At 35.4% G+C, this 15,323-nt stretch overlaps 1 protein-coding gene across 1 annotated transcript; it reads right to left on the minus strand.

Moving 5' to 3' along the window:
• Positions 1-258: 258 nt before the first annotated feature.
• LOC109061989 (protein-serine O-palmitoleoyltransferase porcupine-like) lies at positions 259-7,367 on the minus strand. The gene is given in 14 exon segments (XM_019079071.2): positions 259-844; positions 987-1,097; positions 1,249-1,334; positions 1,571-1,634; positions 2,963-3,039; positions 3,132-3,232; positions 3,329-3,425; positions 3,428-3,453; positions 3,582-3,712; positions 4,676-4,857; positions 4,961-5,004; positions 5,127-5,319; positions 5,558-5,731; positions 7,108-7,367. Coding segments are annotated over 13 exon segments (1,347 nt in total). The 5' UTR covers positions 5,694-5,731; positions 7,108-7,367; the 3' UTR covers positions 259-745.
• Between the last annotated feature and the right edge of the window lie 7,956 nt (positions 7,368-15,323).

Here is a 15,323-nt window from a genome sequence, read left to right on the forward strand (position 1 = left end):
ACACTATGCTAACACTATTTTATTTTTATTTTTTTTTACATCGATCTTGATAGTATATAGATATATACACACACTTTGGAGATCCATAAAATACCATGGTATTCCACAATATCTGTACATTTATCAAAATATGGTATTACCCTTTGATACCACATGGCTGATCAAATAAGTAATACATTTCTTTGAGTAATAGAGGAGAAAGTTGTTAAGTATTATGTGTTGTGTTGTTTAGTGGTGTTATGATATAATCCATGAAAAATAGTCATGGTGGCCAATTTTATTAGAAAATAATAAATAATATTTTCAGACCTAATTGAAAGCTTTTGATAAAAATATGAAACGTTTACAAGTTCAAGACATGTTTTATAAAAGTGACAATAACAAGGTCACACTGAAAGAGACTATGCTTTCTACTGTATATCAAGCCGTACAGAGAGAACAAAAAAGAGATACAAATAACACTTAATGTACGCTGCCTACTTATATTTTTTCTTTTGTTTAATCCAAAATTGTACCTAATCTAAATCAAAATAAAAAGAACAAGTATGATCACATTATGAGAACATGATTCTTTTAACAACATGAGTCATAAGGCACTTTCCATGGCACTCTTTTCCAGATGAGGGACAGAAGTGTGCATGTAACACTGACAGTTGAAAAATGCAGTCTATGGTAAGAATCCTCCTTCTTTCATGTTCAGGTTCAGTGAATGGTCCTTTGTTTGTTCAGTACTATAGTATTCTCTTTAAATGAGCCAATAAAACACGAAACAGCCAAACATCACCCAATGGCTCGCCCAGTTTAGTTCCGACCACTTTTGAATGGTGTGACTGGCCATGTAACCCTGTGTGGAAACAAAACACGTTCTTACTAACAAAACAATTCTTACTAATTGAATTTAATATATTTTTATCAGTAGCTGTATATTTATATCACAATAAAATTGTATATACTTTTAAATTGCATATGCATATGAAAACACTCACCTCCTCAGCATGCATGCTGTCCATTTCAGAGTCAAACAGTGATCCCAGATATGTCAGATGGAATATAGACAATACACTGAAGAACAGGTTAACACCATACACCCACACCATCTACAACAGATAAAAAAGAAATAGACATAAAAATATAACTTGATAAGAAATGTCACTGGAAATCTGTGAAACTAGAGATCACATACTGCACTAACCAAAAAAAACAAACAAACTGTTTTTATCATGAATTCAGCAGTGCAGGACAGATCACCTTCTTATTTTGGTGATGGCAGTCATTTGGACAGCGCTTTGACAGTATACAAGCACTGAAAATAGCCGCCAGCCGCTTTCTCAGAACTGAAAGAGGAAACAAAGACAGAATTTGAGTTCTGTTGGTTAGACCAATGATCTGAAAATGAATATTATCTACCTACTGAAATGCGTGCCATGATGACTGTATGCATTAGTATCAATATATTTTCAGGGTTTTTTTTACTTAAATCGAATTAATTAATTAATTAATTGGTTCTATTATAGCTGTTTTTATTTTATTGATGGCAAGCATGCATGAATAAACTAAAACTATTGTTTACCATGTTCAACATAAGTGATGAATCCCAAAGACAACAGCACGGCCCCCAGATGAAAGCTGAGACCCTGGCAAACAACACATAATTAGTAAATAAACGAAATATACTATCCTCATCACTATCGAGTTTGGGGTCAGTAAGATTGTTTTAAGTAATTAAAACTTTTATTTAGCAAGGATGCATTACATTGATCAAAAGTAAATACATTTATATTGTTACAAAAGATTTGTATTTAAAATAAGTGCTGTTCTTTTGAATTTTCCTTTCATCAAAGAATCCTGAAATAAAAAACATATCACGGTCTGTATTAAGCAGCTGTTTTCAACAATGATAATAAAAAGAAATGTTTTTGAGCACCAGATCAGCATATTAGAATGATTATGTGACACTGAAGACTGGAGTCATGGCTGCTTAAAATTCAGCGTTACCATCACAGGAATAAATTACATTTGAAATATAGAATGATATAGAAAAGAGTTATTTTAAATTGAAATCATATTTCACAATATTAGTTCTACTGTATTTTTGATCAAATAAATGCACATTAAAAAAAAAAAAAAAATCTTACCAACCTCATATTTTTGAATGGTGAATGAATTTAGAATCAATGTCCCACATTAACCACCAGAGGTCTCCACCCAACCACAAAACCTTGAATTATGCATCCCTGTCACTAATATCTGTCTTAGTTCAGTGGTAGATTACTGTTCTGGGATGTACAATTTACATACTGACTAAAAAAAAAAACACACATAAAAATATATAAAAAGTTGTTTTAGTTTATTTTAGACCTTTGGCTAATTTCTGCCAGAATTAGCACCAAATTGCACTCACCCTTACATCCACATGTAAAAACCTACCCTCCTCAGCCATGTCAGTGAACCCAAACAGATTCACATTCACAGTATGTTTCGGACTGGCTAAACAAAAAAACATGTCACCATAACATGAACAGTTTGATGCACGGATACCTAAAAATACTTCCAGCAGGTATTCCTATATACTTATATTCCTAAAGGTCAAACTGGTAATACAGCATGAATGATTTTATTCTAGCTACACACTGAGTTGCAGTACAACCTAACATGCACAACTACAATAGCTTAATAACAAGGCATAACAATAATGACAAGACATAAGCTGCCAGGGTAGGCAGCTGTGATTGAATTATCTATCTACACCAGTTGTAGACAGCAGTTTAAATCTGGGTCATGGTGCTCTGAGATAAGAAACCATCTCTATCCAAGCTGTCATGTTACAGGGAAACTGTTTTCTGGATCAGGTGCTTTTTCACCCTTACACAAACTCAAATCTGTTTAAACAGATGGAACCTGATTCTGTGCCAACAAACCTTGGTAAAATGGTAATAACCAGAGAGCTGGAAATAATACTTACATGTAACAATGCACTGGCAGTGTAGGTCACCAAGATGGCAGGAAAAGTGCCAAGTTTGAGTGCATTTTTAAAGACGTCTGTGTGTTAAAATGTACAGGGAATATTTATATGAATGCACAACATTAATATGCATAAATACTGTATCACAAACCTGAATAAATATACAAACATGCGTTAAGCCACTTTGACATGGGCAGATTCCAAGAGGTAACAACTTCCACCATAGATCTTGGCAATTCCACATTCATAGGTTTAGCTACTGTAATATCCCTTTGAATGAGAAAATGTCACATTAGGTGTCAACAATGCTGTTATTTAACAACAAAAGAGAAATAAAGAGAGAAAATGTATGAGTACTGTATGTACCATTTGATGTGGTCTTTGTGCTCAGAGAATCCAGCTCCAGCCATCACAGTGGTTGTTTCACTCAAGTAGCTGACAAAATAATTGCTGAAGTGGAAGGCACCGCATTTTCATAAGCGTGAAGCCACCTGAGGACAAAAGGCCAATAAAAACAATATTAAACAGAAAATGAAATAAACATTCAAGCTAGCCATTTCAATTCCTCTGGATATGGGAACCCAATGGGGAGCGAGGGAAGGAGGGAAGAGCAGCTCACCTACGAGGAAGTCCATCACCGTAGATGGGAATGAAGTAAGGAAAGAGATAAGGAGCAATACAGTTGGAAATAACCAGGCAGATCTGACTCCTCAGAAAGCTTAGAGCAATCTTTCCAAACCAGCCAACGCTCTGCAGGAGATAGCAGGATAGTTACTGGACTGCAAGCTCTCTGCTGAATAAATCAAAATTATCTTATCTTCAAAGAAAACAATTATTTTTTTCCCATTTATCATTTAGCATGAAAAACACATTCACTTTATTTTAATGTCAATATCTGCATATAAAGACATTTTCTGAAAACTGCTTTGAAACAATAAGGATTGGGGAAAACGCTGTATGAATACACTGGCTTGGGTTGATGGTGTGTGTGTTTGGACACAGAGTGTAAGCAACTACAATTTTATTTATATATCACCAAAAACAAAGTACTTCAAATACATATTTATATAAAGTTCGGGGTCAGTGAGTTTTTGAGAGAAGTCTCTCATGCTCACCAAGGCTACATTTATTTGGAAAAAAATATATAGTAAAACAATAATAAAAATATGATTACAATTATTAAAATAAAATATTACCATTTAAAATAAATGTTTTCTATTTTAATATATTTCTAAATTTTTAGCATTATTACTTCAGTCTTCAGTGTCACATGATACTTCAGAAATCATTCTGACATGCTGATTTGGTGATCAAGATATTTTCTTAGTATTTCTTATTATTATCAATGGTGAAAATAGCTGTGCTGCTTAATATTTTTGTTGAAACGGTGACACTTAAGAAATAAAAAGAATACAATTTATTTGAAGTATATTTCTATTATCTAAATATATCTACTGTCATCTTTGAACAATTTAATGAATTCTTGCTGAATTAAAGCAATAATTTCTTTTTTAAAAAGTACTGACCCCAAACGTTTAAACACTAGTGTATATAAAATAATGTATACATGTAAATAAAATGTCCACATAATATATACAGAAAGAGCTTGCAGAAGTAAAATAATAATAAAAAAGAATAAATAATAAATGATTTATAGTAACTGCAAAAAATGACAATAACACTAGGAGTAAAAATAATAATAATTGTATTTACCATTTTGCGCCCATTAATTGCATCTGTGTAGCTGGCGAAACTGATCCATGGCCCAAAGATAATGGTTCCCGCAAAGCAGAGGTATCCCATGAACTCCAGCGGTGAGGGAAAAGAGGACACAGCGCCTCGATCGAGGTCAAAGGCCAGAGAGATGGCCTTCATGGCCACCACCATCTGAGATCCTGGACACAAACGAAACGGTCCGTATGGGACATGCGACACCATAATGAGTGTCATCCGATGAATATTATGTGACATGAAAAAAATTATTCAGTGAAGACACACCTCTCATCTTATGCCAGGTCGCTGCATCTATCATGTGCAGCTCCCTACGATAAAAAGATCAAAATATATGACCACTTGTGATTGTGAGTATTTACAATTTGAACCAGTTTTCTGTGTTCATTAGCCCCAACTATAAAAAGCAGTTGTGTGGAAGTGGATGACAGACCCCATCAGCATGTAAATGAGGATGACGACAGAAAGGAAGACTCCTCGGCTGCTGGAGTTTATGCTGAGGAGCAGGATGAGGTAGCAAAGCAGGCACAGGATAATCACCCACATCATGTGCAGCTCAAAGAACGTGTACAACACATACAGGCCGCCCGCCAGCGAGCTCAGATGCTTCACATGACATGAGACACCTGTCAAAAAGAGAGACAGCATTAGCTTGCCACTTGTAGACTCAACAGATGGACCCATTCAGCAACATGAGTTGGATATAATAAGATCAAGTGTGAAGATTTTCGCTACAATACACATGACAAAAAGCATTGATGTTAGCCATAAGAGAACCGACTGGGCCACGTTCCCATCCTTTGGGGAAAGACTGTGTCAGCTGAACAGATGTTTGAGGGCTGGTGTTGTGCATGATGGACTCACCTAGTCTACAGATGACCCGACACAGCAGGCAGACGAGCAGAAGCTGCCAGACCTGCTCTAAACCCTGCTGGGCAGTGGGCAGCACACAGCCCTCTGCTAGAGCCTGCAAGAACTCCACACGCCCGAAGGAATCCATCGTAATGCCCCCGGAATGCTGTTACACACAGACAGGGTCTAGAGAGGAAAAACAGAGTATTATTTTATTGTATGATTATTGGATAAACAATAAGCATAGCCCGGGGCTAATGTGAGACTATTTCTGGCCAGCTGATGGAAATGTCACTGGAGCTAATCTACCAGTGCTGCATTATCACAAAATCTTATATCTGTTGACCTTGAACATGTGTTTTTATGCCTTGCAAACAACACATAAGGTTGCAAATGTGCTGATTTAAATATGTCAACAATGTAACTTCATCTAGCTTATCTATTAGTAAAGTTCTGCATTATTATCATTGTTTGATATGAATGTTATGAATTTAAACCTGTCATGAGTTTTTATGAGCTAATATAAAAAACCATCATTAGAATAATCTTTGAAGGAATAAATTATGTATTGAAATATATTAAAATAGACAACAGTTTTTGAAATTGTAAAAATATTTCACAATATTAGTGTTGTTTGATCAAGTAATATATGCAGCCTCTGTGTGAATTAGACATTTCTTTCAAAAACATTTGTAAAAATCCTTACGTTCTGGTACACACATAAATGTTTAGCAAAAAAAATATGATTTAGCAACTTCTGTGGTAAGACCAGTAAAAATGTTGGCATAGGTTTAAAAAAAGATTAAAAAAAAAAAAAACAGTCACCAATATTTAGATTTTCCAGCAAAATTGTTTATGAATATATATTTAATATAATTAATTAATTTTGTGTACTTAATTTACTTATTACTAACATTATTACTTATAATATTATATATATTTAATATTATAATATTTATTTTTTGTAATTTTTTATTTATTATTTTGCTTATAGGCTAATTCAAGTTTTAAAAAATATCTTTCTTGGCACATTAAAAAAAAAAAAAAAAAAAAAAACTAAGAATTTTGAAAGGGAAAGTGAATATCTGAACTACTAGCCCAACTAGGCAGGCAATAAACTGATTTTTCAGTTTATTTGATACATGTAATTGCTGAGACAGATAGGGACAGATCATTCTGGAAAGACCTTTTCAAAATCTACTGACTCTTGCATGAAAACCGGGCCAGTCTGTGTTCACATAACTGCCCCTTCATTCCTAAACAGAGGTTGTATAATGCTGCTGCTTTACCTCTACTACATCACTGACTATCTGATCTATGGTTTAAGAACAGTTCGTTTCTACAAGTTTTATCGTACAGGAAATTAGGAATGGTGTTTTATTACAGTCCTTGCCTCATATACACGTACTGTAGCCATTGCATCGTGCAAAACAAAACTAATATTCATCAAGATTCATGAACTTGAGACCGAGGTCAAATAGCTGTTGCTGCGATATGAAATCCAAACAGATTGCTAAATTAACAAGGAAGAGCTCACTACTGCACTTCCAAGCGATTCTTACCGATCTCCAGGAGCACACTAGTATCCTGTGCTACAATCGCACACCCGGAAGTAGGATGAGACTTTTTCCAGTGGAATGAGTCCAGTTCATCCAGGTGTCCTTTCCATTCCGTTCCGTTAGCACGACCATAAACATCTGTAAGACTCATCGGTGGAGAAACACCGCTGTCGTATTAATGAACATCCCGGAGTTCAACCAAACTTGACTCCAGCGTGCTGCGTCCCTGTTCACTTCCTCCGCAGAGCCGGTGGAGGTGCTGGAGTGCCTGTGATTTATTATGGGAATGCACTGATAATACATTCAATACCTTTTCTGTTTTCCTTTCGATTCATTTCCGATCAAACCCATTCAGAAGTCATTTGCTGGTCTTGATTCCAGTTACGCGTCTTCTCTTATCTTAGCTATTTGTTTTCATTTGCTTTCCTCTGCAGCTTAAAGATACTCTTGAAATGACTCAGGATTGAGATTTCATTTATTATTATCTAGTGGAATTGGATTGCTCATTATTTTTGCCTATTGGAGAAAGTCAGTTTATGTATTGTATATCAGGGAGGATGGGCCCAATATAGGCCTAAGGTTTGGAGTCAAAAGTCCCACTTTATATTTTTCCCCCTTTTCTTTAGTAGTGGTGCTAGGTTGGTTTCAAACACTTACTTTAAAATGAGTTTTTAAATGATATCCCATAAACTAAAATTCCAATATTAGCGTATTTTTGTACTACTACAATTTTAATAAATGTCAGGTAGTCTATATTAATAATATCAGATGATGTATTGATATTTTTTGTTTTCATTTTTTGTGGTATATTCTGTTGTCAATATAATAGTATCCAATAGCCTAAAGTAACATATATATAAGACTTCTTATTATATTTTTATATTAATATTTTACTGCTGCAGTCATAAAAGGTCAAGAAACCTTTTTTTTTTTTTGGTTGTCAAATTTGACCTTCAAAAACACACCCCATCCTAAGGCAGTTGAAACAAAAAGGTGTAGGCAGGGTACACATAGGCTACTATTTACACAAAAGTATATACATTTTCAGTTCCTATTGTTACAGTAAGTTACATTTGTCAGAACTGGCATTTTCATTTAAAGGGATAGTTCACCCAAAAATTCTGTGATCATTTACTCATTTACATAGACTCATTTTCATTTACATAGACTTCTGTAGTATTTCTTTTCCTACTATGGAAGTTAATGGCAACCACCAACTGTTTGATTACCAGCAATCTTCAAAATATCTTCTTTTATGTTCAACATAAGAAGGCAGCTCATACAGGTTTGGAACGACATGAGGGTGTGTAAATGATCACAGAATTTTCATTTTTGGGTGAACTATCTAAGTGATAAACAGGTTACAGGTGCTTGCAAACTGAAATCAGTCTAGAGTAGTAAATAAAATAAAATTCTTTAAATATACTACAGCCACTAAACAGAGTAATATACTTGTTGAGTCATGCACCATGTAATGATTTAAATCTTTTCATCGACCAATAGCTTTGATAAATTAATTACGCCCACACTATTAAAAGCATTTTCATGGTTTGTATGTTGTTATAGGCACTGCTCCCCTGCTATATGTTTGATTTAGGGTTGCAGTGTAACTCACTGAGCTCCAAGTGAGACACAGGAACACGTGACACTTGTTTCCATGGTAATTGTTCATATGACACTGGACAAGCTCAGTCTAAATTTAGTTCCCAAATGAGACTGCTGTCTCTCATTCCCTGGGAACCTTTTGTAATTGTAAATGTCACTGGTTGCACTGTCAGTTGAAAGCAACGTCATAAATGCAAAGATTAATCTTTATTTGGTAAACAGAGTATTAAGACATTTTTGCAGAGTTTTATCACTAAATTCTGTTCAGAACTTATATTAAACGAAAAATAAATACACAATACTAGAAGAATAGTTTAATATTAAATGACTGGTAAAATCACTTGTCTGTGCAGCGTCTCTCTACTATGGCAAGGCTGAGGGTAGTTATTTCAGAAACAGAGAGAATATGCTGTAACTTTTCCGTTTTTAAGCTGATAAATAAATCACAGGACAGCATTGGCAATCATTTTCTGCACTCCTGAATGTTTCTATGTGCGTGGTGTGTGCAGCTTGTGTGTTGTGCGCTTGTGCAATGTAGCGGTATAGAGCGGAGATTAACTACCTGTGCAATAAACTGTTAACCTGCACAATAAAACGTGAAATCACCCAATCAATATTCAGTATGCAATGCAACAAACAAACAAACATACGATTTGAGTGATCCACATATCTGTCAAGCTAGCTAATGATGTTTAATGCGTGAATGCTTGATAAAATGCAGTTTTTCATAAAAACCTTTTCATAAAGACTAAGGAGCAACGCCCTAATCTATTTATTATTCTTTTCTTTCAATAAAAAAGAAGGAAGGAAGAGTAGTAAAAAGTAGTGGTGATTTTTTTTTTGATAGATAAAGATGGTGAGGAAATTAGAAACAAGTTGTGATATATTTTTTGTGGATGTGTAGTTAAAGGTTGTTTTGCGCTGGATGTCACACTTTTCACTTCACAACGTCATTAGCTAGATTTCATTATTTTTAAGTGTAGACATGTTCCCCCCCCTCCCCATTTATTTTATTGCTTGGTATGTTATGTTCTTTATTGTATGTAGGCTAATTGCTTGGTGTTTTGTTAATTGGGGTAATAATATTGTGAAATTTTATCTTGTGCCAGTCTGTAACCTGTGCACTTGTTATTGTGTAGAAAATCTTATTAAAAAAGTAAGAAAAAAGACAGACTTTAAATTTGTTGAAAATGTATCGTTATCCTCTCACATCAAAAGCAAACAACATTTTTTTTATTGCTTATATACTGTGTTTGATCAGTGCATATATATTTTATTTTTCTCCTGAAACAGATGAGACGAGAACACTCTATACAATGACATTCTAATAGTATTTTAGCCAAAAGCAATAGTTTGAATATAAAAACATCTAGATGAATTTATTACAAACAGCTTTTCAATTATTATCATAATTTTATGAACTGGAGTCGTGTGGATTACTTGTGGATTATTGGGATGTTTTTATCAGCTGTTTGAACTGAGATGATCCATGGATGAGCAAGTGACATAATGCTAAATTTCTCCAAATCTGTTCCATGGAAGAAACACACTCATGTACATCATGAAAGGCCCAATGGTGATTAAATTTCAAGCAAATTTAAATTTTGGGGTGAACTATTCCTTTAATCTGCAACTTTAATTTCACCTTGACTGGACCAACTCTTTCCTTGCAGTTCTGCTGAGATATACACCTGGGGATTTGAGCTAAGGTTCATTTCCAGCTAAACCCACGTACCCTTCCCCCACTATGACCCATATGAGACAGGTACAGGCCTTGATGAATTAGGTCCTGAATCGCAGCTCTGCAATCGGGAACACATGTGAGAGCATTAACGTGACGTGAATGACACACATCAGCTGAGCAGGTAGAAAAATTAATTACAAACCAATGTGTTTGCCAGTGGGACGAGTTTGCCTCATACAGATGTGAGATGGGAATGTATTGGGCATGCTGGGTAATTAAATGAACTGTGCTGTGCCGCCCCTGGAGGGAGGACGTGGCTTAAAGCCCTGGGGTGGCCGACAGAGTTCTGCTTATTGCCTCTCTGCCCTCCAGAGAGACGAGATGTGCCCTTATTTAGGAGCAGTTTGGCTCAATAATAGAGGAGAGGTGGAATTGATCATATCTGTCTGGGTCAAAAGGTCTCAGTTGATTCTGAGATGTAGCACACAAGTGAACTGACTTTGCTCGATAATAATGTGAAACGAGTATGTTCATACAACACTGCAGAAAAGAAACCAATAAGGATGAAATCTGCATCATATTAACTCTACAATATTTTCATTGCAACTTACCTTATAATTGTATATAAATAGACAAAGCATCATCCGCAGGGAGACAAAACACTTTACGGATCAATCTGTCCCTTAAGAATATCAGGTTGAGCCACAAACCACAATTACACATTTGGTTCGCCACGTTCATCCTCCCCCATTCTCCTCCATCCTCCCCCAATCTATTCTCCATCTTGTCCATTTCACATACCTCCAGGCTCCTTACATGTATCCCATCCCCCCCCAAAAAGCGATGAGAGGAACAGATATATTTTATATAATGCAATGTGGTTGTGTTGTGCAGATGAAGACAGGTCAATATCTACAAGCGTCAGGTTTGAGATTGTATCTGGATGTTGAATGAATCTCCATATAGAATAATAGCCTGTAAACTGTGATGTCTTCGTTGCAGGTTGCGACACGTTAAAGATCCTCTTCCTCTCCATCGACTGACCTCTCCCTCGAATATAAATCTTCAGAGGAGTTCTGCCACAGGCTTGAGTTATGTCTGCGCCTGCGTCTCTCATGGAGAAATAGTAAGAAACATTAACATGAGCGGTGAAAAATTCAGATGAATTGTAAGCATATCTATCTCTATATCTCTTAATTCCAAGGCCAATCAAGATCTTTCAGTTTTAGAATAATTTTGAGCTGTGGGCTGTCTAATTATGAACTCAGTTAAGTCACGTAACAATGAACTGAATGTGAAATCCCATTTATTTCACTTTTTTTGCTTTGCTGGCTAAATTTATTGCAACTTAAATTGATAAACTCTTGCATGTTAACTGGAGTGTGCTTGCATGAGATTTATCCTCAGGTTATTTTCTGGAGAATCTCCTACCCCTCTGAGATAGAGAAAGGCTGAGTTTTCATTAAGATTGCTGTGGAATTTTCTTCACAACAGGGCTCCATATTTTTTCATTGCTGAAAGTGTAATGAATTTACATGAGATTTGAATGAGTTAATGAATTTTCTCAACAACACGTCCCATGAGTTTGCAGGGACCCTGTGGATTCATGTATGACATCTGTGTATTTTAACACCACTTTTCATTTAAGGATGCTGAGATGTTTTGAACAGCATGAGTGGGCAGACAATGGCAGATTTTTCATTTTTGCCTGAAACTCTGCCTTTAATTATAGAGACAGAAACAGGTGCCTTTTCCTTTCTTGAGGCAGTAATCCCATAACGATACGCCTCCCGAAGTGTCTAATTTCTCCCCATCCGCTGCAGATCCCACCAACGCTGGCCTCTTATCATTGTCTCTCAGACTTCAATAAATGCTCCTGTACCATCTCTGTATTATTTTCTCTGTTGCTCTTCTGAAAGCACTGAGCTTGTTTGGGTTCTATAATTGCTTGTCAAATCCCCCACTATTTGAAGTCCTGTAACATGTCGTTTATGGAGGGTCCCAGTGGTACACACACATCTCTCTGTCAACCTCTCTCTTTTCTTCTTCTTTCTACCTCTGTGCTTCCTTTTATTTGAGGCTTTCAGGCTTGCGAGATGATGCATGATTTCCAAATGGCTTAGGTATAGTAGTGAGAGATGTTAAATGGGAAATCAGATCTCCCTAACAAGGCTCTTAGGAACCAACTGGATATCAGAGCAAACGAGAAATTGAATTCAAAAGCAACATGTTGGCACATCACCTTTTTCCAACAGTTTACAGCAGGCTATTCTTCAGAGAATTCTGACTGTTTTATTCATGATGTGGAGATCGAAATGCTGTGAAGGGTTCATAAACAGCAAAGGCGACCACAAAAACACCAGAAGGTCACAGTGAGGGCAACAAACAAACAGAAAAGTTACAAAGGCAGAGAGAATGAGAAAGCATCAGTAACAGATATGAAATCTGTCTATCTCTCCTCCCAGAGGTATAAATAAGTAATGAGCATACTGTTAAAATTCATGTTACACTTTCATTCCCTCCAGTCACTATCTCTCTCTTTCTCTCTCTCTCTCTTAGTATAATGCATGCTAATTTAGTGAGATCAGCTCATTACATGTTATTCAAGGTGCAGAAAGAACACATAGTAAGTCACAGAGCCATGTGATTGCGGTTGGCGTCGGGATACAGAACGCATACACAATGGCCAGCTTTCCCCTGAATGAATCTCCCTTCCTCCCCCACTTCCTTTGATATTCCGCTGTTCACGTCCTTCACAATCAGTCAAACAAAATCATATTTCATTGAATGTAAATAGAAAATATATAACATATTAACTGTAGACCCCCCCCCCAAAGCTTTCTAAATTGAATTGTTCTACTATTACATTTGAGTTTATGGAATTAAATGCAATTATATTAACCATCAACTCAAGTGAGATGTTCATTATGACTTTAATGTAAAATATGAAAATATAATTCTGTATGTTTGTGTATATATTATATATATTATATATATATATATATATATATAGAGTGGTAAAAAATACATTATTTATTGTTTGATTATATTTATATGGCATAAATATGACAACACTGAGCTGTTAGGTGGATCTCAGTGTGACATGCAATTCCATGTAAACTGATAAATGTCAGTCAACAGCATGTTATTTTGTTGCGTGTCAAAGGGCAGTAGAATGTATTAAAATAAACCTACTTGTCTGATTCCCAAAGATTGGACTGGAAAGGTCTATCCTGTGTCAGCAAGGATAATCACGGCTGCCAGGTTGTCTTCAAGACATAGAAGCATAGTCTAAGAGAAAGAGAGAGAATAGAGAAGGACAGTGACAATCTTTGTAATGGCACATATTCAATACTCAGTATAAAAAAATAATGTATAAATAAATACTAAAACTACAAAGCAATTATATGAGGTTATTTAAAAACTCATTCCATTTTATTCTACCACCTTAAATTCAAATTCGATTTATATTTCTGTATTCTGTTTGCTTTATCAATCCAAATTCAATTAAATTCAATTGGAATTTAAAAGGCATTTTCAATTCATGTCTGAATAGTGCACAACCCTGACATGTACATATGCATATAGATAGAAATGCAATATGCAGTGCACAATTTCATCATTTCACAGTAATACAGTAATATCTATGATACTAAACACCTGTTTACCAAACAGCTGTGTGTATAATAACCCATAGAGAAAACTATCTGTTGTTGTTTACATGTCAAAGACTATATCTTCTAGTGGAGAGAGAGAGAACAATAAATAAATGAATAAATAAAATACAATAAAATATAATATTATATTATTAATTACATGCCAAGAACTATATCTCCAGGTGAAATAAAATAAAATTATAAAATATAAAATACAATACAGCAATTCTGCATCACATCAAAAACTTTTCAGTAACAGGTTGGTTAAACAATATTCAGTAATATTTAGATGACATGACATGACCTCAATGTGTCTATAATGCTACCTGCTCCTCCATCTAGAATAAAACAGAATTAAAAAAAAATTATTGTTATTATTATTATTATTTTTATGCTACTGTACCAAAGTCTTCCAAAAAGTATGATTAATTTCTTAAAAAAATAATAATAATAAATTAGAAAAAATGAATTAGAGCAACTTCAATATTATTTTAATACATTTATTTTCCTAATATATTTAATGTATTTTATCATGATTTTTTTATTATTATATTTATTTATATATATTTATTATATTATTTTATTATTAATGCAATATTAAATTTCATTTTTTGCATTTTTATGATGAATAACATTGCTTTTTATTAAAGAAGCAATAAGGCACTCAGTGATGCACTATATTATGACTGTTGTGATTATAAAGTGCACTTATTGTCCTATTGAAAATATTCTTGCAATATGTTTGCAGGTGTTAAGGCGAAAAAGAATGGCCGCAAGAGACTGTCACGCTTCTCAAAGCTCCTTGGTCTACATGGTCATAAATTCTGTTTGTGTGCTGACAGCCAGAGACTGACAACATCTTCAGCCCCTTTTACAACAGGCAACAAAGACCCCGAGTGCAGAGCTGCTCCCAGCACAGGTGACAGAGTGAAAGAGAGAGAGAGACAGTGACGAGGGGCTGGGAAATAAGATACGAGGGAAGCAGGAAAGGATGGTAGGAAGGTGAAGCTATCACCTATAAGTACAAGAGAGAGGCTGAGCGAGCGAGAGAGAGAGAGTGAGAACGCGCAAGCGAGAGAGAGAGAGAGAGAGAGAGAGAGAGAGAGAGAGAGAGAGATGAGAGCTGGCTGGTGAATATTGGCTGGTATTGCTGGGAGAGGAGGGGCCTGTTGTAAAGCTGTAATGGGCTCCAGCTTGTGCAGTGGTGCCGATCCCTAAGATTCCTCCAGCCCAGCAGCTTTCCTCTCTCTGCAGACACACATGTACGTGTGCTG

Source organism: Cyprinus carpio, chromosome A8 (genome assembly GCF_018340385.1).
Source record: "Cyprinus carpio isolate SPL01 chromosome A8, ASM1834038v1, whole genome shotgun sequence".
NCBI classification, from domain to species: Eukaryota; Metazoa; Chordata; class Actinopteri; order Cypriniformes; family Cyprinidae; genus Cyprinus; species Cyprinus carpio.